This window comes from Elgaria multicarinata, chromosome 3, assembly GCF_023053635.1.
Source record: "Elgaria multicarinata webbii isolate HBS135686 ecotype San Diego chromosome 3, rElgMul1.1.pri, whole genome shotgun sequence".
Lineage (NCBI taxonomy): Eukaryota > Metazoa > Chordata > Lepidosauria > Squamata > Anguidae > Elgaria > Elgaria multicarinata.
The window spans coordinates 69569123-69592433 of NC_086173.1; the positions used below are offsets into that span (position 1 = coordinate 69569123).

General features: G+C 40.9%; 1 protein-coding gene across 3 annotated transcripts in view; it reads left to right on the forward strand.

Annotated features, from left to right (window-relative positions):
* LOC134394813 (teneurin-2) overlaps nucleotides 1-23311 on the forward strand; it is a 626553-nt gene that overhangs the window by 571761 nt on the left and 31481 nt on the right. For all 3 annotated transcript variants that reach the window (XM_063120558.1, XM_063120559.1, XM_063120560.1), the window contains 6 exons: nucleotides 188-437; nucleotides 2544-2564; nucleotides 8584-8816; nucleotides 11496-11650; nucleotides 12331-13205; nucleotides 19592-19767. In XM_063120558.1, the coding sequence (XP_062976628.1) occupies nucleotides 188-437; nucleotides 2544-2564; nucleotides 8584-8816; nucleotides 11496-11650; nucleotides 12331-13205; nucleotides 19592-19767 (1710 nt within the window). The remainder of the gene's footprint in view (nucleotides 1-187; nucleotides 438-2543; nucleotides 2565-8583; nucleotides 8817-11495; nucleotides 11651-12330; nucleotides 13206-19591; nucleotides 19768-23311) is intronic.

Here is a 23311-nt window from a genome sequence, read left to right on the forward strand (position 1 = left end):
TAATGTTTTATAACTTCTCAACTATTTAAGTATATTTACATCATGCTTATTCTGCCTTCTAGGACCAGGTGCTAGATAGTGCAACATAAATAATATAGTTGAAAAATTCAAGTCATTCAAACAATTGCACAACATGAGCATCCAATTAATAATAAAAAATACTCCTTGTGTTTCTGCTCGTTGTTAGGTATTCTGCACAAAGGTAGTGGAGAGAATCAGTTTCTAACTCAACAGCCAGCTGTGATCACCAGCATCATGGGGAATGGTCGTCGAAGGAGTATCTCCTGTCCAAGTTGCAATGGACTTGCAGAGGGAAATAAACTTCTGGCCCCTGTGGCACTTGCTGTAGGAATTGACGGAAGCCTCTTTGTTGGGGATTTCAACTATATTCGGCGCATTTTTCCCTCTAGAAATGTCACCAGCATTTTGGAGTTAAGGTAATTCCACTGCTATGTGTGCTGCTACAAATGCTTTCTTATTTGTTCCTTCTTTATCGCTTGCAATATTGTTGTTGTTTGCAGCTCTCAGCAGTACCCACTCTTACACCTTTGTATGAGAGCATATGTGTTTTAGTCCCAACACATCTGGAGAGAACCCAAAAGGCTGTTCTGCATGAACTTGCCTTTGCTCATTCTTTCAGGAATTCAAGCAGCAGTTTAGAGGCACTCTTCTCCACGGAAGCCATTTGGGATGGGATCCTCTCCCAAATACAAGATAGCCAGTGGTATTTAAACACAAGAATAGAACCATGTTCCTGATTATCAGAAGGGTATATTTTTATGAAAAGGGGCCTGGAGAAAAGAAAGCAGATATAAGAGAAACAGAAAGAAAAGGCTGGCAGGGAGGGAAGATAAGGAAGTAAAATATGGCTAAGCCAATGAAAGTAGTGGGTGGACCTGATACAAAGCAGTGCAGAGAATGAGATGGAAGGAAGTAAAGAGAGAGACTGTAGAAGGGTATGGCAAAGAAGAGGAAGGAGTTTACAAAGGAAACAAGAGGTAAGATAAAGACAAAGAGAAGGAAGGACAGAGGAGACAGCTGAAAGGAAAGTACAGAAGAGAGGAATGGGAAATAAAAGACACAAGAGAATGGAAAGGTATGGAAAAACTGGAGTAAGTGATGGCAAATGCTAGGATTGTACTAGAATATCAGTGAAGGCTTGTATATTAATATTTTTACTAGAATGCTGGACTAGAATGGATCCAGGGTCTGATCCAACGAGTCTCATCTTGTGTCCTTTTGGATATAGCTAAAGAAACATTCCACAATTTAGCTTCCAGGCTTTGTGCGCGTATGTACACACACACACACACACACACACACACACACACCATATAAAATATATATCATACACACACAAGTTCTGAAGCTTAATGGCAAAAGACATTCTAAAAGGCCAGTTATGTTAGTTCTGGAGGATGTTTTGCCATATTTAAAATCACATGCTGGGTTTTCCATATCCTAGTTTGGCATAAATAGCTGTATTTGTTGGTGTCAAAGCAATCATTGGTTTAATTTTGGTAGTGTTTACCTGCATAAAAAAAGAAAAGAATGGCAAGTATGTGAAATTTATTTCTAGGTTGAAAGAAGGTAGGGCAGAATAACTATAATTACCTCAACCCCCTCCTTAGTTGTTGTTTTTTAGAAATGTAAAGTAGTTATGCAAGAGATCTGCATACATCAGTTTTAAGACAGGGGTCAGAAGTTTGAGAACAAAATGTGAAGTCCTATTCTTCAGTATAGGTGCATTTCTTCAGTTACATGTATTTCTTCAGATAGTAGAACATCCATGACTCTGTCTCCATGTATGCATCTATGTCTTCCTCATGTTTGAAATAAACTGTGTGGGGAATACACAGCATTCTGCATTGCTTTAAATCTGAGATGAACATTGATTAACGCTGTGTGGATTTACAAAGTCTAGTGTTTCATTGCTCTGTTCCATGTGAGATGAATGACCACATTGACAATGAAATCTTCTAGAAATGACAGCTCTAGAAACCAAGGAGGAAAGGCAGATGCAAAGCAGAGATGGGTTGAGGGTTAAAGAACAGCCTCATGGTTCAATCGTTTAACTGGAAAAGATATTAGCACATCTTACTTTTGTCAGGCCTACACTGCACCAAGCAGGCTGATAGACAGCTGCCAACTCATTTCATTGTAAGAATAAAAGACAGGCACTATTACGCAAGCCATTTTTTCAGTGATCCAGAAGTTTTTTACAAAAAGATGCCTTGAGGGGCTTTTCCAGCAGGAAGAGTGACAGCAACCACCCTCTGTTGTGCTTCATTCCTGATAGCACAATCCCTTGCAAGTTACTCAGAAGTAAATCACACTGTGTTTAATGGGACTTACTCCCAGGTAAGTCTGTATAGGATTGCAGCATAAATTAACATAAAGCTAAAGCTGAAAAGAAACTTTCCTTGCCCATGTCATCTCGTAGATAAGGGAAAATGCTATATTTGCTTTACGGTTTCTTCTTCAGCTAACTGTTCTCTTTTTCTTACCCCCCCTTTTTTTCTTTTTGTTTCCTTTCTTTAAAGAAATAAAGAATTTAAACATAGGTAAGACCAAGATCACAACCCTGCTATCATTTGCTATGGTTTGTTTGCTTCCTTGTGTTTGCTTTCATGTGTTGTGCTTCTTCTGTAATGTTCTGTTTTAAGTGTATCAAATGTAGCAGCATTTATGTGCTAATTGTGTGTTATGAATATGATAAGCATTAGCAATTAAACAATGCAGTCAAAAAGCAACCAAATAAGTTCTGACAGCAATTAGGAATGTCTAATGGAATGCAAGGATAATGAACCCCAAGCTAACTTTTATATGAACACTTTTCCCTGCAGTCTGTAATTGGCTTAAATGGTTGAGGCAAACTACAGCAGTGCCTTTTGTAAATGCTGGAGAGGGTTCAGAAAGGCACTAATGAACTGGAAATGGGTCAAAAACTCATTTCCAACTCATTAATGGTTTTTCCCCTAGATTTAATCTCCCCCACCCTTTTAATACAATGTTATTAGTTGGCCAATCTGTTGGACAGATTGTACCCAACCACCAACTTCATTAGTTATGTTAAATAGAGTATAAATTCCTTTGTGAAAGGGCTCATACTTATCCTGGTCAGCTTCTCTGCTCACTCTTTGGGTACATGTATGTTTTGCTCATCTGCCCTGCACATGCTCCACTTTGGGCATTAGAGTACAAGCATACTGTTGATGGCATCATTGACAATTTCTGGAGCAGCCCAAAATCAAAATGTTATTTGCTAGGAAGTAAAAAGAATTTAGAATTTGAATAAATAAGATATAACATCAGGAAAAACTTCCTGACTGTTAGAGCAGTACGACAATGGAACCAGTTACCTAGGGAGGTTGTGGGCTCTCCCACACTAGAGGCATTCAAAGATGCAGCTGGACAACCATCTGTCAGGGATGCTTTAGGGTGGATTCCTGCATTGAGCAGGGGGTTGGACTCGATGGCCTTACAGGCCCCTTCCAACTCTACTATTCTATGATTCTATGAAAACAGCAAAGGATGGCATAAGTAATTCAAAGTGGCTCCTGAGATGTTGTAAACCTCCTGCTGTGTTTGCTAAATTTAATTTCTCTTCTCTCACTCAGTTTATGATCAACAAAGTTTGCAACTGCGGCACTGAGCTGCTCTAACAAAAGATGAGGGTTCTAAATTAGCTTGATAGGATTCATATTGCAGGATGGTGCAACGGATATGTCGGGGTGCTCAGGGTCCTATTAGTGTTTGTACATAGTGGCCAAAAGGAGGCTACTTCCTGTCTATTCCCTCACTTCCTGCCATACTTTTTAAGTACCCTTTTAATCTGAGGAGATGCTGCTGTGCATTCTGCACAGGCTGTAATTATTTCACTGCTTGCATCAGACAAAAACTCCCTGGGCCACAGTGTTAAAATATCCTGATTTGGTGTATAGTTCTTGCCACTGTTATGACAGGAATGCATTTGTATTAGCAGAAACAAGTGCAGACACATATTACTAAAACAACTTTTTAACACAAGCCTTAAGAGGAAAGCCAACAAATAAATAATGGAGTGACTATTATGAAGGAGAGCCAACACAAGTAAAAGCCCCCTGCTCAACACAGGGAAGTTGGGGATTTACAGGGCAGGGCTGGCATGCACAAGGACATGGGAGCAGTGCACTGGGCCATTCTTCTTACCCGTGTTCAGGTAACTTTATAAGAATAACATCAGAATAGGTGTGACCAAAAAAAATACCTCAGAATGGGGCTTTGCAGACGAAGGGGCACACTTGATTCTCAAATAGGATTACAGGACTAGGACGTAGGCTTTGCCCAGTGTTGTGCTGACAATCATGGTCATTGTTATGCCAGTCCTAAACCTATATTTGCCAGCATGGTGTCCCATGGGATATGGCTAAGAGAATCTCACAGTGTCACAAGCAGCCTTTCTGGCAACACACTTAACAAAGGATTGGAATTTTTTTACATTTCCTTGTCTTCATCCACAAACATCCTTCCAAATCTGAGTATTACTACATACCTGTTCTGTCTAAAAGGATGCCTAGTGCTGTACTTGTTTCAGCATAACCTTGCTCAATTTTGTTTATCTCAGAAATCCAAGAATGTGGCTTTTTCGAGGCCAGTAAGCCCAGTTGCAACGAAATAACTAGAACGTTCACTTTCTGTCTTTGTCCTGCTGACTTTTAAAGCCTCTATTGGCTTTTAAAGAAGTTTGCCCTATATCATGCAGGGCTGGCATCTGCAGAGATCTCGTTTAAAGTACTCATTATGTCTGCCTGTTGTTAGCCAGGCATGTTTGTGCAGGAGCTTCTCCATTTACTCCAGTTGTCTGTTTGAATAGCGGAGGCTGACAATAGTGTGGCTCACTGGCTCCACACTTCGAACAACTGTCAAAATAGATTTATTAGGAATTAGATAATATCCCAAGACATCCACTGACCCAACAAGATTAAGGGGAAATACAAACAATAGCTTAGTTTATTATCAAATCTGGAGGACGTGTTGCTGTTTTTGGTATACAGTTAACACTACAGTCTTCGATAAATGATACCATAGGCTTTATCTGGTATGAAGGCAAAGGCGAATAGGCTTGCCCCAAAACTATGTGCTTGATTGCTGCAACCCAATCCTATTGATGCAATACTAATTTAGGAGGCATAAACTATTTACTTACTTATTTATTTATTTATTTACATTTTTATACCGCCCCATAGCTAAAGCTCTCTGGGTGGTTCACAAAAGCTAAAAACAGTAAACATTAAAAAAATATACAAAATGTAAAAACCATCAGAGACATAAAAACAACAGTATAAAAACAGACAGATCCACTACTACCTATATTAGAACAGTTAATACTGGCCCCGTTCAGACAACACACTAAACCATGCTGCTTAACCACAAAATTGTTAACGGAAGGCATTAACCTTAATGCATTCCATTAAGCATTTTGTGGTTAAGCAGTATGGTTTAGCGTGTTGTCTGAACGGGGCCATAGAATCCTAATTCAGCAAGGGAAATAGAACCATCCACTTGCGCCTCACCAAAGAAAACTTCCTTTTACCAGAGATCAGTACAGGTGGTGCTTTCAGTTGATCTTAGAGACTGACCAAAGGCTCAGGGATGCATGTATTAACAGCAGCATCTCTGCAGCAATATAATACAGATACATCTCAGAAGGCCTTCAGTGGTTTCTTGGAGTATTGGCGGGGATAGCCAAAAGGTTATTGATAGCAGTAGCGCTGAGACTAGGTCCTGCCACCACATTTGGCTCATGAGAATGACATGGGAAGAAATGAGCCAAAGGCATTTCACCTAAAACACATATCTATAGCCCATTCCTGCTTCCAAATTGGAATGATGTAACAACATCTCTCTGTTCCACTCCTGTTTATTGCATATTGTAGAATGAATACTTTGTGCTCAGTGAAACATTTCATTGCCATTGTATTCTCCGTCAAACAGACTATGAAAGAGGTACATGAATGTGAACAGCAGTGTACTTGGTTCTGACTCAGGATTGTTTTACACATTTCATACTCACTGATAAATTCATGTATATTTTTAGGAGCTCTATGTTTTTTGTCTAAAATTTGAGTGACAGTGTGGCCAAGGCTTAATCTGAGCCAAGGCTTCCCAGGGCTGCTCTTAAAACCTATTTTTAATGGCTTAAATTATAGCAATAGTGAAATCATTATTAAGTGGAACGCACTTGTGAGAATACACAAAGTTCAGTTTCCTAATTTTAGCCATCTCCACACATTTGGAATAAGGGAGTAAGGCTTCTAACTGAAAGGCTCTGGTGTACAGGCAAGCAAGGCACAGAATCTCACATTTTAGAAATTAAAAGCTGGAAAAAATATTGCCACTAGACTGCTGTTTTTATGCCATGGGGATGCAGCTTGGGAAGCTGATGACATTTATGTACTTAGAGGTTTTGTTGTTGTTGTTTAAAGTGCCCATGGCAGTGTTCCAATATTACAGACTATATACAGTTATTACACAATACATACAAATAGGCTGTATTTGGACCTAATGATAAGCCCTGTTTTACTATAACGGGAGTGAGCCTAGCCTCTCCTTGGGCTCAGATGTTTTCTCCCCCTCTGTTGTAGATTAACCACAATTTAGCATGTGATGCATGTAAACCCTAACCTATGATTTGTTGTATGGTTTGTTGTAACAAGCTAGCTTCATAACCCATGGTTTGATGTTAGCTTGTTTCAAAGAAACCGTAGTTAAGATAAACCACAGTTTATTGGATTCAAAAGTACAGTGGAAGTGGTTTCAACATGTATTTGCTCCAATTAGAGGAATTTGTTTTTTGGGCAGAGAATGTGAAACAAAACCACTTCCACCACACTTAGGATGTATGTCAGTCTTTTCTCAAAGCAAAGTGTGAAGCAGTTCATGGCTTACAATTCAGCAAAGGAGAAACTATTTAGAATGCCTTTATTCTATTTTGGTTTAATATCAAAGATTGTTCTGTTCTGCTTCTTCTGTACCAACCTTGAGCATGACATTTTGGAATACTAAATGGCAGTGCTATCCTCTAACCACCACAGACTGGCCATCTTAATATAAAGAGTTACAAAATTCTTTATAAAAACTCTTTCTATAAAGAGTGAATGATGAGAAAGGGAAATCACTGCAATTAAAAATTATGAGACTATTCATCTTTTATGCAGCTTGAGGGCAGGCTGTAGTGTGTTCTATTATTTTGCACAGTGGGAAAAGAGGGTAAAAATTTTACAAGGAGGCACAGATGCTGTACATTTTTGAAAAATAATTTACAGCTTCTTGTCAGAAGCCATCTCACATTGGGTTCCCATATATTTTGCATTTGTGGTTACATTATCTTTGAAAGCACAAAATGAAACATCCACGCTGTGTAAAATAGATGGATTCACGTGAGTGGTAAAAAGAAATCCATAAATGGAAGTTAATGAGAACCACATATATCTTCAGTACCCATATTATTAAGATGTAAAGCTGTCTATTTCCAGTTTTGAGAAAGTTCAAAGGAAGATTGACTAGAAGCTGAGGAGGCCTGGTCTTATATGAGGCAAAAGCTTCCTAGTGGGCTTAGCTGTTAAGAGCCAGTGTCTACCACATTCAACATGTTCATTTACTCAGACATCATTCACACTGAGTTCAGTGTAACTTACTCCAAAGTAAGTGTGCACAGGATTACAGACCTAATTTGAGATCGAACACCCTGCCAGAGTTCATTAAAATAAGTAGGAAGATATGGGCTACATACTTCTCAGCAGTCGTTGCTCAGATTTATTTATTTGTCACCTTTTTTATGCTCCTTATCCAAGGAGTTCAAGGTGGTCTCCATGGCATTATCTGTGCGATCTTCACAACAACATGTGAAGTACGGTAGGCTGAGACATTGAAATTTGCCCCAGGCCACCAAGTAAGCTTACAGCAAAGAAGGGATTTTCCCCACCCAAACCCAAACTCTATCAATTTTAGCCAAAGTAAGGGTAGGAAAGGGGTGTGGATAGGCTATACCAAACTTGATGTTATGCTGTGTGGGTTTGGGCTTCATCCTTAGAGCTTCTCTACATTAAGCAAAAACCCCAAATCCTTACTGGAGCTTTCTCCATTACATGAGGAAAGCCCTCCCTCAGCAAGTTCTACATGTTTCTGTGTGTTTCAGTTTTCAACTAATAGATGGCACTGCCATTATAGTGCATTATAGTGCTACGCAGGCATTTCACACAGCCAATAGATGAGAATAATGTCCTTTTTCATGTTATCTACAATCTTTTTGAAAGTGGAAGAAAGGGAGAAAAGTGCAGGAGATGTCCTGGAGGTTGATAATGTTATATAAAGGACCCACTAACTTCTCTGAGTGACCAAACATGAGCATGCAATAAATCACTCATGCAGAAAAGCCCTTAGACAAGGAACCAATACTGCCATTAATATGGTCTGAAGTAGAAACGTTTACATTTTCTGCCCAAGGTTACCTCTGTTATATCCCAGTTTATGCTTGGCATGAATGCTTTATGGGGAATTGGTTTAGACATCATATTTTCTCTTTTTTTCTCTCTTCTAAAGCAACAACCCTGCCCACAAGTACTACCTAGCTGTGGATCCTGTTTCAGGCTCGCTTTACGTATCGGATACCAACAGTCGCCGTATTTACAGAGTCAAAACCCTTACTGGTGCAAAAGACCTATCTGGTAATTCTGAAGTGGTGGCAGGGACAGGGGAGCAGTGTCTGCCTTTTGATGAGGCCAGATGTGGTGATGGAGGGAAAGCAGTGGATGCAACTTTAATGAGCCCACGAGGTAAGGGACATAAAAGATAGCCCAAACAATTGTCTGAAGCTACATTGACTCTAGACATAATTATCCAACAATTAAACCACTGCTTGCTGACCTTTTTTTAATCTGTGGTTTAATCACAATAGGTTGACAAGTATTTCCTGTGTATTGTTTTGTCTTGGGGCTTGCTTGCTTGCTTTTACTGGAAGTAAACTACAGCATGGTATTTTATTTGCCTTGCAGAGAAAAACAAAACATTTGTTAACCAGGTGCACTCTATTGTGAAAAGGAAGTGCAAACAAGCAAAACTGACCAAAACATGATTTTTGGAGGCAGGGTAATGTCTGTTATTTTGTCTGGGCAGAGGTGGTTGGTATTGTCTGGTCTATATCCTGTTTCTATAAAGAACTAAAAGTCAAATATTATTTTTCTTCATGGTAATCTAGCATTTAAAAACATTTTAAATAATGTATGGAATTATGGTTCTAACAGCATCATCAGATGATTGTTTTATCGCACTCTTGCTACTGCCCACTTACAGATGTTCATGTGTCCACCTCCCCCTCACCTCCCACTCCTTCCACTCATTTTTCCATTGCAAAATAGACTCCTGTTAATCCATCTTAAAAAAAAAAAACACCCAAAACCCCAATGTGCCACCATTTCCTGCTGTGTGCAGGAAAAGCGGCACAATATAAATGGTCCCTAAATGGGCCACACGGTCATTGCTACTTCCTCTTTCTCTCCCTGTGTAAAAAGACCATCGCTATTGTGGGACAGCAGCAGGAGGCCATAGCAACAATAGAAAAATGTGAAAATTCACCCGTCTGATGATACTCTTAGATAAAGGTTGACTGTGCTTGCTTTTCAATATTGCACTTTAAAAGAAAAAAAGCACCCTAAGTGCCTATACTTTGGCAGGACACCCTTTTAGGATGAATCGAAACAGAACTTTGAAATAAGAAATATCTCACTATTGGCAATGTAGAAATTCCAGATTTAATAGCTGTCAGTGGCTGAATCTGGGATAAACCTCCTGGAAAAAGAAGCCCTCTTGAACCAATTTTTGGGGATCTCCCCTCCCCCCTACACAAACCATAGCTCACCCCATTCAGCAGGGTCTCAGGACTCTGTGTAGCATTTCATGGGGCTATTGGGACTGCTGTGAGAAGGAGAGGGATGGGGACGCCCACTTTCACCAGTGCAGTTGATCCAGCTTAAATCTAGATCCAACCCCAGCTAAAGAAATAATTCTGAATTGGTAAATTTGAATGGAGCAGCTACCATGGAAATCTGGAATGCGAATGTCTGGGAGATTTTTCCATATTATAATGGTTTATAAAATTAATTTGAGAATTATGTTGCTTTGCTTAAAATAAGCTAATCTGAAATCCTCTCAGCTTTTTCACGCTGAGTATTCTTTAATTGTTTGAATTAAATTCATGTTCATAGCACCAAATGCGCAAGGTATTCCTTGCATCCTCTGGGCCATGTTAGCAGGTGGTTGTCTAGAATATTACATTTGCTGCTGCAGCAAATCAGAGCTGCTAGTTTTCCTCACTGGAATGGCCTTGTAGTGCATGCTTCTGCTTTTCAAGGAGAGTAGCAGCTAAAGGAAAGGATGAAGCACTTAAAATGGTGATAGGCAACTTGTGGCCCTTTCAATGTTTTAGCGTACAATGCGCGTCATCCCTCACCATTGACTATACTGTCTTTGGCTGATGGGAGTTGTGGGCCAGAACATCTGGAGGGCCCCAAGTTGCCCACCCTGACCTAAAGGGTGAGGAGGTAAAGAATAGTCAGGAAAAAGGAAAGGACTTACAATAGCATCAGTAGCAGTTCGAGAAAGAATCCAGTGGCCCGGGATTTGGAGGGTATAGCCTATTTCGACCTGAGTACCGGAGCTCACTAAGAAGTAAAGAGCTGTAACTATACAGCATGTAATCGCTGAATGTGTGTAAAGGAGGTACATTGAGGCTGCAAAAGTCGATGGAAGAAAATGAGTGAAGAGGAGCTTCTAGACCCAGGAGTGCCAGGATTTGTTATTTTGCCTTGGGAGCTTACATCCATATGGCTCTCTCACACACATGAGCGTTATTGACTCAACTGTGTGCATAATCGGCCTGTTTACTTCAGTACCATTATTTGATCCTTTTCTCTTTTTTTGGTAAAATTAGCGCATGCATACACAATTACAGATTTGGGGCATAATCCCCCATTGTTGCATCTCTCCAAATGCAGCAGAGTGATGGTATAAAAAAAATTGGGAGGAGCTCAGGTGGCACTTGAGGGCACAGCTGGGCAACTGGCACAGGCAGCAGGGGATGTGGGGCAGAATTCTTGTACTCCTATAGACATCCAAGAGTGTGTTTTATTATTAAAAACAAAAAACCAGCCCTATCTGAAAAAGATGGAAAGTAGAATCTGCTTGAGGTATTTGTAGCTAAGACAAGGAATAAAGGAACTCAAACCAGTAGAATTCATGTTAGCTTGGAAATTAATTTATTCAAAAGTCAGAGCCAAAGATTTCATTGACTGCAATACTTTTTGAGTTGGCTGAAGTAGAGCACTTAAGCCCCCCTCTAAATCAGGAGCAGATGTCTACAAGTGAGTGACAACCACAATTATCTGTGTTCATGATAAATATGTCAGCAACACACAAGGGCAGAGAAGTCATTTTTTGCTTTCATTGCACTCTGGTAGGAATTGCAGTGGATAAGTATGGCCTTATGTATTTTGTTGATGCTACAATGATCCGGAAAGTTGATCAGAATGGAATCATATCAACGCTGCTGGGCTCTAATGACCTAACTGCTGTTCGGCCACTAAGCTGTGATTCCAGCATGGATGTCACCCAGGTAGAGTGTTACTTCGTCTTTGTAATAAAACAGATGGCTATTTATTTTGGATAAATGCCCGGTTGTTCTCCCCGGGAAACACTATATGTTCCAATCTGTTGGAGAAAAAAATGGTTTTTGAAGGTATTGTTGATGTACAGTATCAGATGAGATTTAATACGGTTACTGAAATGAACAAACATGCTGTCTTTGCAATAAATGATTTATATCACTGATAGAAAAATAGAGCTGTGGCAATATTATCTTTAACTGGCTTTGTTTTCCTATAATTCTTTGTAGCATTTAGTCCTATGTACTGAATATAGAATTATCAGGTGGAGCCACTGTATATAATTTATTTATTTATTTATTGCATTCATATACCGCCCCTAGCTGAAGCTCTCTGGGCGGTTTACAGAAGTTAAAAACAGTAAACATTAAAAACAAATATGCAAAATTTAAAAACATAAAAAGCATAAAAAACAACAGTATCATTATAAAAACAGCTATTCTGGGGTGATTACGATGAATAGAGAAAAGAAATCTCTCCAAGTGAACTATGCACAGGTTTGTTCCTTGATTTGGTCAGTTAAAACTTTGACCAATTACTTGTTCTTCCCCACACAATTTATATACATCCAAAGAAATGTGTTTCTCCAGGTTGTTTTTAAAGCAGTCATAGTTTATTGTGTGTCTTATAGGTGCGTCTGGAGTGGCCGACCGACCTAGCTGTCAATCCGATGGATAACTCTCTGTATGTACTGGAGAACAATGTCATTTTGCGAATCACTGAGAACCATCAGGTTAGCATAATTGCTGGCCGTCCAATGCACTGCCAGGTTCCCGGTATAGACTACTCCCTCAGCAAACTGGCCATTCATTCTGCATTAGAGTCAGCCAGTGCCATTGCCATCTCACACACTGGAATCCTTTACATCAGCGAGACAGATGAGAAAAAAATTAATCGGCTTCGCCAGGTCACCACTAATGGCGAGATTTGTCTTTTAGCTGGGGCAGCTTCGGACTGTGACTGCAAAAATGATGTCAACTGTAATTGCTATGCTGGCGATGATGCTTATGCTACTGACGCCATCTTAAATACCCCATCTTCCCTAGCTGTGGCACCAGATGGCACCATTTACATAGCTGATCTTGGAAATATACGTATCAGGGCTGTCAGCAAAAACAAACCTGTTCTTAACTCTTTCAACCAATATGAAATTGCATCTCCAGGAGAGCAGGAACTTTATGTCTTCAACATTGATGGCATCCACCAATATACCCTCAGTCTTGTTACAGGAGAATATCTATATAATTTCACCTATAGTGCCGATAATGACGTGACCGAGGTGACTGATAATAACGGCAACTCTCTAAAAATTCGTCGGGATACGAATGGAGCGCCACGTCATTTTCTAATGCCTGACAATCAAATTGTGACGCTTGCTGTTGGCACAAATGGTGGTCTTAAGGTAGTGTCGACCCAGACCTTGGAACTTGGATTAATGACTTATCATGGGAACAGTGGTCTCTTGGCAACAAAAAGTGATGAGACAGGATGGACGACCTTTTATGAGTAAGACTATTTTTGGAATAATGTTGCACCTCTATTGTCTGTCTAGGTGATGTAGATCTTTATCCTGGAATATGATTCAAGGACAAAGGCAGGTCTAAGCATATTCGGTGTCCCCAAAAAACCCAAGCTTAGCTCTCAGTTTTGCATACAATTCCTTACTTGATATAATTTCTTCTAATTGCTGTTTAGAGAATTTCACCTAATATGCAACTTTTCCTCAAGAACCAAGTTTAGCAAACTCAAAAGAGCAGGCAAGGAATGGGCAGAGGACGGGTAAGAAAATGTTCAGGTAAGAATTGATAGGCAGAGAATTATACAAGTTAAAGAAGAACCATTCCTTCAGTTAACAGATGCTATGGACCATGGGTAGGCAACATGGTGCCTGCAGCTGTGGGAGCTCAGCTGACCACCCCTGTCCTTCCAGGGCTTCCTCTAGGAAGCATTAAATCTCCCTTGCATAAGCAGTGGGTCCCGCCTGTGCAATAAAAGTTGCAGGGCAGTAAGCACTCCATTGGATTCTGTGCTTTCTTCCCAGCAGGTGTGATTGCTGTGAAATAGGATTCTGTTGGTGCTGAAAACTTTGGGCTCAAAAGAATTTTTAGTGTGTTTAGAACTCAGACCCCACCTCTGCCTTGTAGAGGCAGAGTCTTTGGGATAGATTATTTGTCCTTTGACATGCTTTCCATGGCAGCCATTTTGTGGTAGAGCTCAGTTTCTCAAATTGCCAAAGGTGCCCACAACCCCAAAAGGTTACCTTGGCCAGATTGACACCAAGCAGGATATAACACTTTGAAAACGTTTTGAAAACTGTATATGGAGTGTGTCCTGGGCTTGACCAGTTGCCAATACTGTTATAAACCATTTAAAATCAGTAGTGTAGATCCTGCCCTACCCTTTACTTTTTGAGGAAAAGAACTACCCTTTTAAATTGTATTTTAAAGCATATCTACATTACTATAATAATGCCTCTTTAGAATAAAAATTCGTGGCCAAATATATTCTGTTGTAAATTCTAGAGTTGCCAAAAAAAAAAAAAGGAAAGGGCAAAGGGGTAGCAAAAGAAAAGGATGTTTAAGATAAAAGAGCCCTTTTTTTGTTGGCTCTGTAAATTCTAGGGTAACATGAAATATTTACCATACAGTTCAGAGAAGAATGCCATTCAAGTGGTTTGGATAATTCTGCTAATGTTATGGATGTCCTTTGTGGAAGCTGCTGTACTGTAGTGTTCAGCAGCTTGAAATGTAGCTGCAATGAACACATGCATTTGCATAGCACCTAGCAGGATAGGACCCTAAATATTTAACCTTGTTTGGCAGGGCGAACAATATTTCTTTCCCTTACTTGCTCTGCCCAACTCATAACCTAATAGATTGTGGCTACACCCCACTAAGTTTCACCTCTCCAGGGATTTCAATATTGCAGTTTCTTTTGGAACTTAAATGACAAGTCTTGCTGTTCAAATGTCAGGATATTGGGACCATGCTCCATATGGCAGATAAAACATTGATTAACTTTACTGATTGCTCTTTCCTGAGATTAGTGAGGAAATTGGATCCCAAGGTATCTGAAAAAATTCAGTGTGATTTATATAATTTCTGGAGAGCCCAAAATTACACTCATTTCAGGAACTGGTAGATTAGAAAGACAAAATTTCCTCTTTAACTGCATGGGATGAAAGATAAAGTGCTAGGCTCTTTTTTAAAAAAGAAGATTCTACACAAGCAAACCAGAGTCTCATTATATTTCCCTTAATAGCCCTCAGATATATACTTGGCCAGTTTTGTCAATTTTTAAAAAAGTAAGTGACATTCTGCAAATACTCATGATGAAAAATACAAATTTGCAGAAACACCATTGTGGCGCGGGTGCGGGTGTATGGCTGAAATGTTTTCCTACCAATTATATGTGCTCTCTCTTCTTCTCCTTTGTGTGGACTTTTTATCCAAAAAGAACTACTTGTAAGAAAGAATACCAACTTGCCGTGGAAAGCATCAGGCCTTGATACTTACTCATGAGTAGATTCCCTGTCATGGAAGGATCCACCATTTGAAATTAAATATATTCTAAGAGTTAATCTGCTTCTAAGGGACTTTTGTGTAAATCTTTGGGCTTGGAAAGCTCCCCTTTTAAGTGGTATGCCTAACAGTCATCAGATCATATAAAGTACTCCAGCCTGCTGCTTCACATGAGTAAGGGCAGACCACAGTGACCCAGGTTGGACATAATGCTAAACCATTGTTTAGTGCCATGAACCTAGTTAACCTTTGGGTACTTTCATGCCTGCTTCCCCTCTGCTATTCTTGTACAGCCAAATTAAGGCAGTTGGAAGCATCTACTTCTTAGTTTGACCCAGGAATGGGGAAGTGTTGCCTTCCAGATGTTGCTGAACTGCACCTCCCATCAATGCTTACCATTGGCTATGTTTCCAGGGATGATGGAAGCTGCACTCCAACACATTCCCCACCCCTGGCTTATACTAATCACAGTTTGTCATTAAATCTGAACCAGGCCAAACTGCCGTTAGTTTAAACTGTGGTTTAAACAAGCAAAGATAAAATCAAGATTTCTGATCCTGGCTTGTTTCAATAAACCACAGTTTAAACTAAACACAGCTCCAGTTTGGACCCAAGGACAAACTGTGGTTATTTTAAACCAGGAACTGGTGCTTCTGATCTTCTTGGGGCAGTGCCAGAGGATAGGAGGCGTGTGCAAGCCCAGGCCCATTCACATAATGCTAAACCATGTTTCAGCAAGCATTATTTCTGAATTGGGCCAATGTGTCTTTAGACATCAAGCAGCAGAACCTCATAATGAAATTCCTCATAAATGAGGAATTCACTTTTCCACAATCAAATCTAGGTAGACCATTGATCAGTGCCTACCTACAGGGCATCTTGAGAATTACATCACCTACTTGTAATGAAAAATCTGTGGCAAACATACCCTATGTTTCCCCGCCTCCAAATCCTACTATTTAGAAGATTCAAAAGTAGCATTTGCCCATTTGTTTAGCACCTTGAATGTATATACAAATATAATTCAAAGTCATAAAAAACCATATGGCTGGTATGATTGAAAAATAACCACATTTTAAGGGTATCCACATATTGGGGGGGGGGGTTTGATGGAGTTTATCATTGAAATAGGAGAGTACTGCCATCTGCTGGTCATTTTATAGAATGGTTACTAGTAAACAGGTATATCTCTTTTCATGGATCTTACTGATGAAGTTGTGTTATTATTTTCCAGAGCAGGGGATGGGTGACCGCCCCTTCAATCTTTTTTGCAGGTATAACTAACAATATTTTAGTAACAAACTTCATGTACTATAGCATGAAGCAATTTTCTAAATAGTAAATTGTATTCTAAGCAGAGACAAGAATCCATATCTTATGCAGGATAACTTCGGGGAATACTTTTCAAAGGGGTCCCATTAGATAACCTGTAGAGTAATGTGCTACTGTGTCCTATGGAAAGTTACACATTTTGTGGGGGGGAGGGAATCAGAGTAAGGTTGAATTTAATTGATCATTTCTGTATTGGATCTGAAGCAGTGCAATGTATCAAGGGTCCCAAACGTACCATTTACATTCTGCTAAGCTATACATATTTTTCAATCCCAAATGCCATATCACTGGCTGATCCAACTAGAGAGTAAATATCTTATGGGTCTTCACAAAAAAGGGTAAGATTTTGGATAAAACCTAGCAGACAGGCAGAACCATGCATAAGGGGCACCCAAAGCAAGCAAATATACGAAGAGTAATTTGAGCAACCTGAAATGTGTTAAGGAAAAAATAACAGATTAATAAATAGTTGGAGCCTGCTGGTGGGTGTTAAGCCGTAATCTGAACAATAGGGCTAAGTTGTAATAATGCATTATATCTTTTAGAAACAAACATCACATACTATCTGGAACTACCATCGCCATAAAGCAATACTCCCCCACCCCTTTCCGCTGCCCCCCGCCCACCCCTCTTAGCTACTATGCCTTGATCAGAGCATTTCTTATAGATTCATGGCTCTCTCTTTTTGAGGTACTAACTCCTCCCAGCCACTCATCAGTTCCCAGGAAATGTCATGCTCTGTCATAGTTATTGCTTAATAAATGTATTTACAGCTGCCTACTGCCTAAGTCCATAGAATAATTAAGTCACATTATTGAGCATCCTATGCTATCGAGTCAGGAGGATGACAAGCCTGTTCCTTTCCAGACCAGCAGTTGCTATTCCCTCTGCTGCTTACCTTTCCTCCTGGACAACTCTATAGAACTCTATAGAACTACATGGACTGACACAATGGGACAATTTGCCAGTTTCAGCTATTAGTGCCTCGTTAGTACATCACTCTCCCCCCTTTCTCCCCCCTCCCCCTTGCCTCTGGAGAAACTGATAACATGAATATTCTGTTCCCCCAAAATTGCTGATCCAGAGTTTTTAAAAAACGATCAAAGCAATTTGCACCAAATGACTTCTTTCTTCTGCCAAATGAAGTAATTATTACCATATACATAATTTCAAATTGCTTTATTAAATCCAGTTGTGCGGTGAGAGAAGGCATTAATATCTCTATTCCCTGAACAATAATCAGTGTTTTCTACTGTTTCTAAAACATATGTCACCCAGTTCCCCCCCCCCGTTTTTCTTTTGTATGAGGCTCTTCCTTCTGTTAAATGGCATTGCTCATTTCATAGAATCATAGAATAGTAGAGTTGGAAGGGGCCTACAAGGCCATCGAGTCCAGCCCCCTGCTCAATGCAGGAATCCACCCTAAAGCATACCTGACAGATGGTTGTCCAGCTGCCTCTTGAATGCCTCTAGTGTGGGAGAGCCCCTTCGCCTTCTGAACCCCTTCACCTTCCATACCCTTGCAAGAGGTATTTGGAAGGGAAACATCCTTGAGGCTGGTCATGGAAGGTGGGATTTTAAAAAAGTACTTTAAATGAAATGAATCAATATCCTTCACCAATAATTAAATTAGAAGTGCAACCAATGCACTAAAACACCTTTGATTTTAACAACCAATTTTGTGAATTTCAATATTAAGCAAAGATCTCTAAGTAGACTCCTTATTTGCTCTAGATACATGGATTGCATGATCCTTTATTAGTTGTTTTGCCAAGAACTATGGGCTTAAGACAGGACATCGTCAACTGATGTCCTGGCACATCACAAGCAGACCCGAGACCAAGAATGCAATGCAGGAAAAGAGCAGTTGTCTCCTGCCACCTCCAACATTTGCACTCTGGTTTCAAAGCACATTTAACTGTTCCCCCTGAGCACCTTGGGTGAGCTTATTGGTTCTACTCACTGGCTCATTTCACATGTAACATGAAAACACAGAGACAAATATAAGCAAATCTTGAGCTTGTGCACATCAATTCCTTTCTTTCTCAGCGAATTATAGTTTACATTACATCCAAAGTGACAAACTATAGTTTGCTGGTTCTGATATAATAGCAAACTATGGTCTGCCTCAAAACTGCCGGCAGACATAATGGGAGGAGGAAGGCACAAATCCAAAGCTCACTCGCTTTGGGCCATGGCATGATATCTGACACAACCCATTAAGTGAAGGTTGTTTCCAGCTCCAGTCCTAGAGTAGCTAAGAAGGTTTCCTAGGGGGCCATATGATGGAGGTCTGTGAGTAGAGAGGGAGATCCACCCTTGCAAGCTGTCTCCTTGCAGTTACAGAACCCTCTGCTCCCCTTGGAGCGACGCTGTCAGTGTCCTGACTGCAGAAATGGCAGATGGGAGCAACCCAGTGGTAGGCTTTGGTTCTGCTGTTCCCTGAAACACCTCCCGAAAGGTGTTTTGGATTTGGCAGATCCTCTGCCATGAATTTCTCCTAACCCCACAGCCTAGGAAATAATTAAATTGAACTTTTACTGGATAGGCTTGTCAAAAGCTGAAGTCCTTTACTTAAAATGAAAAGAGAGTGAATATTCCATGTTGGGAACCATGCCAGCGTAACAGCGTATTATGAGGCGTAACAAAGCAGAAATAATGGAAGAGGGGTTGTTCAGTAAACAGAAGCAAAGGAAGAGTTACATAACTGAGTTCTCCATGGAGCCTTATATGGGAGAAGGCATTCCCAAAGGTATGCTAGAAGCAGTGCGCCTTCTTTCTGATCCTAGGCTTCTATTTTCTTTGGCACATGAAGCTGGCAGTTTATTATCTCTAAAATGTGGGTGTGCTCTTGTTGCTTTTGATAGTGAAAACATTGTCTTAGATGAAATGATTTACCCTTGTTGCTTTCCCTCCTTTACACTCCATTCTTTAAATGTTGAAAGCTGTTTATAATTTTAATTTACAGAAAATGCATGTTATATACTGGAGTTTTTTAAAAAAGTTATATATGTAACACTTCTTGCTTGCATCTTTTAGTTATGACCATGAAGGACGCCTGACCAATGTAACTCGTCCTACTGGTGTAGTAACCAGCCTTCATCGGGAAATGGAAAAGTCTATTACTATAGATATTGAAAACTCCAACCGGGATGATGATGTCACAGTAATTACCAACCTTTCCTCCGTGGAGGCATCCTACACAGTAGTTCAAGGTACAGAAGTACACTTCTCAGAAGATTTTGCACAACTGTGTGTCAGCAAAAACAATGTCATAAAGTGGATATGTGCAATTTCCAGCATGCATACTTTTGAACAGCCCATAGGCTTCAGATAGACTTTTGAGAATCCCAGCTTTTTTTTCCTTTTTAAGCATAATTCAATAATAACAATCATGTCTCAGTTCAGGGAAGTCCCTCATCACCTCGGCCACCCACTCCACAGGGATGGAGAGAATACAGATAATACAGTTCTGTGATGGTGCAAGTGCACCTGTTCAATACCACATCACACTTTTCCTAGAAAAGGAAATATACATTCCATCGATCATTGAAATTTAAAAAAACAGATAGGCAGGGAATGTAACACATAAAATAGCTTTCCCACATTGTATATATATTATCAAATTCAAAAGAAGTGATGTTCCTATAAAAAAGGTGTCGCTTCCAGAACAGAAGAAGGGCCTCCTGCCTAACCTTCACCACTTTGTACCTTTTTATTGTGTGAGGAGACCCACCCCTTTTAAACTGTTGTACATGTCTCAAGATGTAGGGAGAGCACCTTCCTACTCAAGTACCTTCCTACTCAAATACTTCCTTACTCAGTTTTCTTTCAACTGCTGCTGCAGCACCATTGTAAAGAACATTTTCTGTGGAGATTTTTCTCTGGTGAGGTTTGGATGCCTTTCTTGTCTTTGGGGGTGGGGGTTAACGGAATCTTTCCTTACACAGTTCACATGGCTTGGATTACTTTTTCATGGTCTTGTTGTTAGGATTCATTTTATTGTGTTGCTTTTTTGTCAGGGAAATTCCCCTATCCGGTAGGGAGGGAACAGAGTCCAGGCAAGTCCAGATACAAAGGCTTTTATTCCAACTACATGTGTAGGAGAAAGGCCGCTCAGCGAGCCGATGAACGACCTCTCTGCCCATCATCCACACACAGCATACTTTTATACAACAAAGGTGCTCTCATGAATCATACTTTCCCCCCTCCCTCCTGTGATTGATTACAACTCCCCTAAAAGTTTCCATAAACGGAACTATTCTACATAAAACAATGCTATATTATGGCAGCACATAACCGGTACAAATGTTACTTCTTGTTCCTGATAAAAGCCTCCAAGGGTTTTTCAGAAGCCCCTGAGCCCGCTCTGAAGACTTCAAAATGTCAATCAAGGGTCTTTGAGGAGTTTTGAGACAAAAGAAGGTTGTGCCTTCCTGTCTGCAAAGTTTGCAGCTACGTCTGGAAATTCAAGGTTCCAAGATATGTATTCTAGGAAAAAGAAACAATTTGGCCTGATGGGTCAGAAGCCAGCATGTGGGCGACAGTTCAAGACAACCTTGAGTCGCTTCTCACTTGGCTTTCTCAAATTATTAATATAAAAAGGGTGGGGGCATGAGTGCTCGGGATTTCTGGGATTTACCTTTGAGACAGGAACAATGGGGTTTTTCAGATTTCCTTGTCACTTTCCTTTTCCATGAGTATGCAGCGAGTTCTGCAGCTTTGGAACTAAGGCACATGTCTCCAACAGCCATGGCACCTGCCTTATTTGTTTAGGAGGCAAGCATAAAGTTAAAATCTATGCTTATTGCCAAAAAAAAAAAAAAAAAAAAAGCTCCAAGGAACCATTCATCACATTTGTGGGCTTCCCTTTGGAAGCAACCTTTGCAGGCCTCTGATCTTATGACCTTGGAGTTCACGTGCATCCATCTCTGAGGTACTTAAACTCTACTCTGTCAGTGTCTGAATTAACCTCTGGCCTTTGTGTCAAGCCTGTTTTTAAATATGTGATTTCTAAGCAATCTCAGGTGCTAAACTGCCTAAGATTCATAATTGTAGATTCAAGGATAGAGATCCAAAACATCATTCTTTTGTTGGGAGATTCAGGAGGGGGAAAAAACTATCCAAAAATGTGACTTACAAAATCCATTCTGCCTCAAGCTGCTCCCATCCTGACACTAACCTCAGCACTGTACCAATTTGCAGGGCCACCAAGAGCAGGTTCCAGCGCCAGTGGGGGAAAAATTAGGACCCCCAGCAACAGCGGACTGGCTGAAAATCTTTAGCCGGCATGGCCCTTGGGCAGGAAGCTGCCGTCCGAAGCAGCAGGAGGGCTCCTGGAGGAGGAAGGCCACCCGAGGCCCAGATGCCCCCCCCCGCCCAGCACTGTCGGAAGGACTACCAGTGCCACTTGCTCCCCCTGCTTTGGGCAGGCCTGCTTGGCTACCCACTTTCCTACCCTGGCCCTTGATGAAGCCTGGGGAGCGGGACTGGCAGTCTGGGCCACACGGCTGGCAAGGGATGACCTCTATGGCGAGAGATGTGCTGCGAGTCCTGTGGCACTTGGGTGGGGTGGGGCCCCTTGGCCGCCTCTTCCTCTCTCATGCCTACTTCTGATCCCCAAGTGCTTCTGGGCCCCTCCAAGCTCCCGAGTGCCAGAGAAGGCCCACCCACCTACCCCACATCTCCTGTCAAAACACAGAAGCAAATGTTCATATATTATAGTTATTATTATTTTCTTTGAAATTCACCAATTTTACAACAGATGTCAAAAACAAACGACAAATAATGATACTACCGAGAAAGACAAAAACATATGCAACATTGTTGGGCCCTGGTAATTTGTACTGGCTTTCCCCCCTCTTGTTGGCCCTGCCAATTTGTAGTTGATAAGGTTAATTGGAAGCTGCCCACTGCAGATTCCAACTGAGGTCACCAAGTCCAGTATTCCTTCAGAGTCACTGAAATCAATACCCAGCATGCTCCAGTTTGCCTAAAACACCATCCCTGGAACACAGTAGCCCACTCTGCATGTTACAACAGCCCATCATGGGTTAATTTACCCTCCAAGAGCTGCGGCAAAAGCTGGCTGTCATTAGGAATATGCATCCCCCGATCAGGGGTTGTTGAATAGTGCAAACCCAGACAGTAGGATTATTTGAAGGTTGAACAACCCTCATATAACCCACAGTCTTTTGTAGGGGTATGTGAGAGTTATTTAGCTGTCAAATAACCCCCACCAGCTAGGTCTGTACCACATGACAACTCACGGTCGGAGATGCATATTCATAATGGCAGCCAGCACTTATTGCAGATCCTTGAGGGTAAATTAATTCATGATGGTCAACGGGTTGGATCAAGATTTAGATGGGTGCAACTGGCCCAGTGAAAGCAGACTGCCTTACACCCCCTTCCCATGGCAGTTCCCCCAGTCCCCTGAAAATGCTACACATAGGATTGGAAGATCCTGCTAAGTGGCGGGATACAACCCAGTGACTGGGTTCACACAATCACTGTGGCTTATCATGACATATTTAAGCAACAACAAGCCATGGTGCCAGCAAGGGCCATCCTGAAAATTCAGGACGCGATTGTGGCTTGGCTTGTCATCTGAAACCGGTGGGGATGAGTTGTGCAGGGTTAAAAAAACATAACCCTAAAATAACCTCCATATAATCCCAAACCAGGTCATAGGTCTGGAGAGGGTTGTTTAACCCACCTCTGCCAGGTTTGGATGACACAACAAGCTGTAGTTATGGC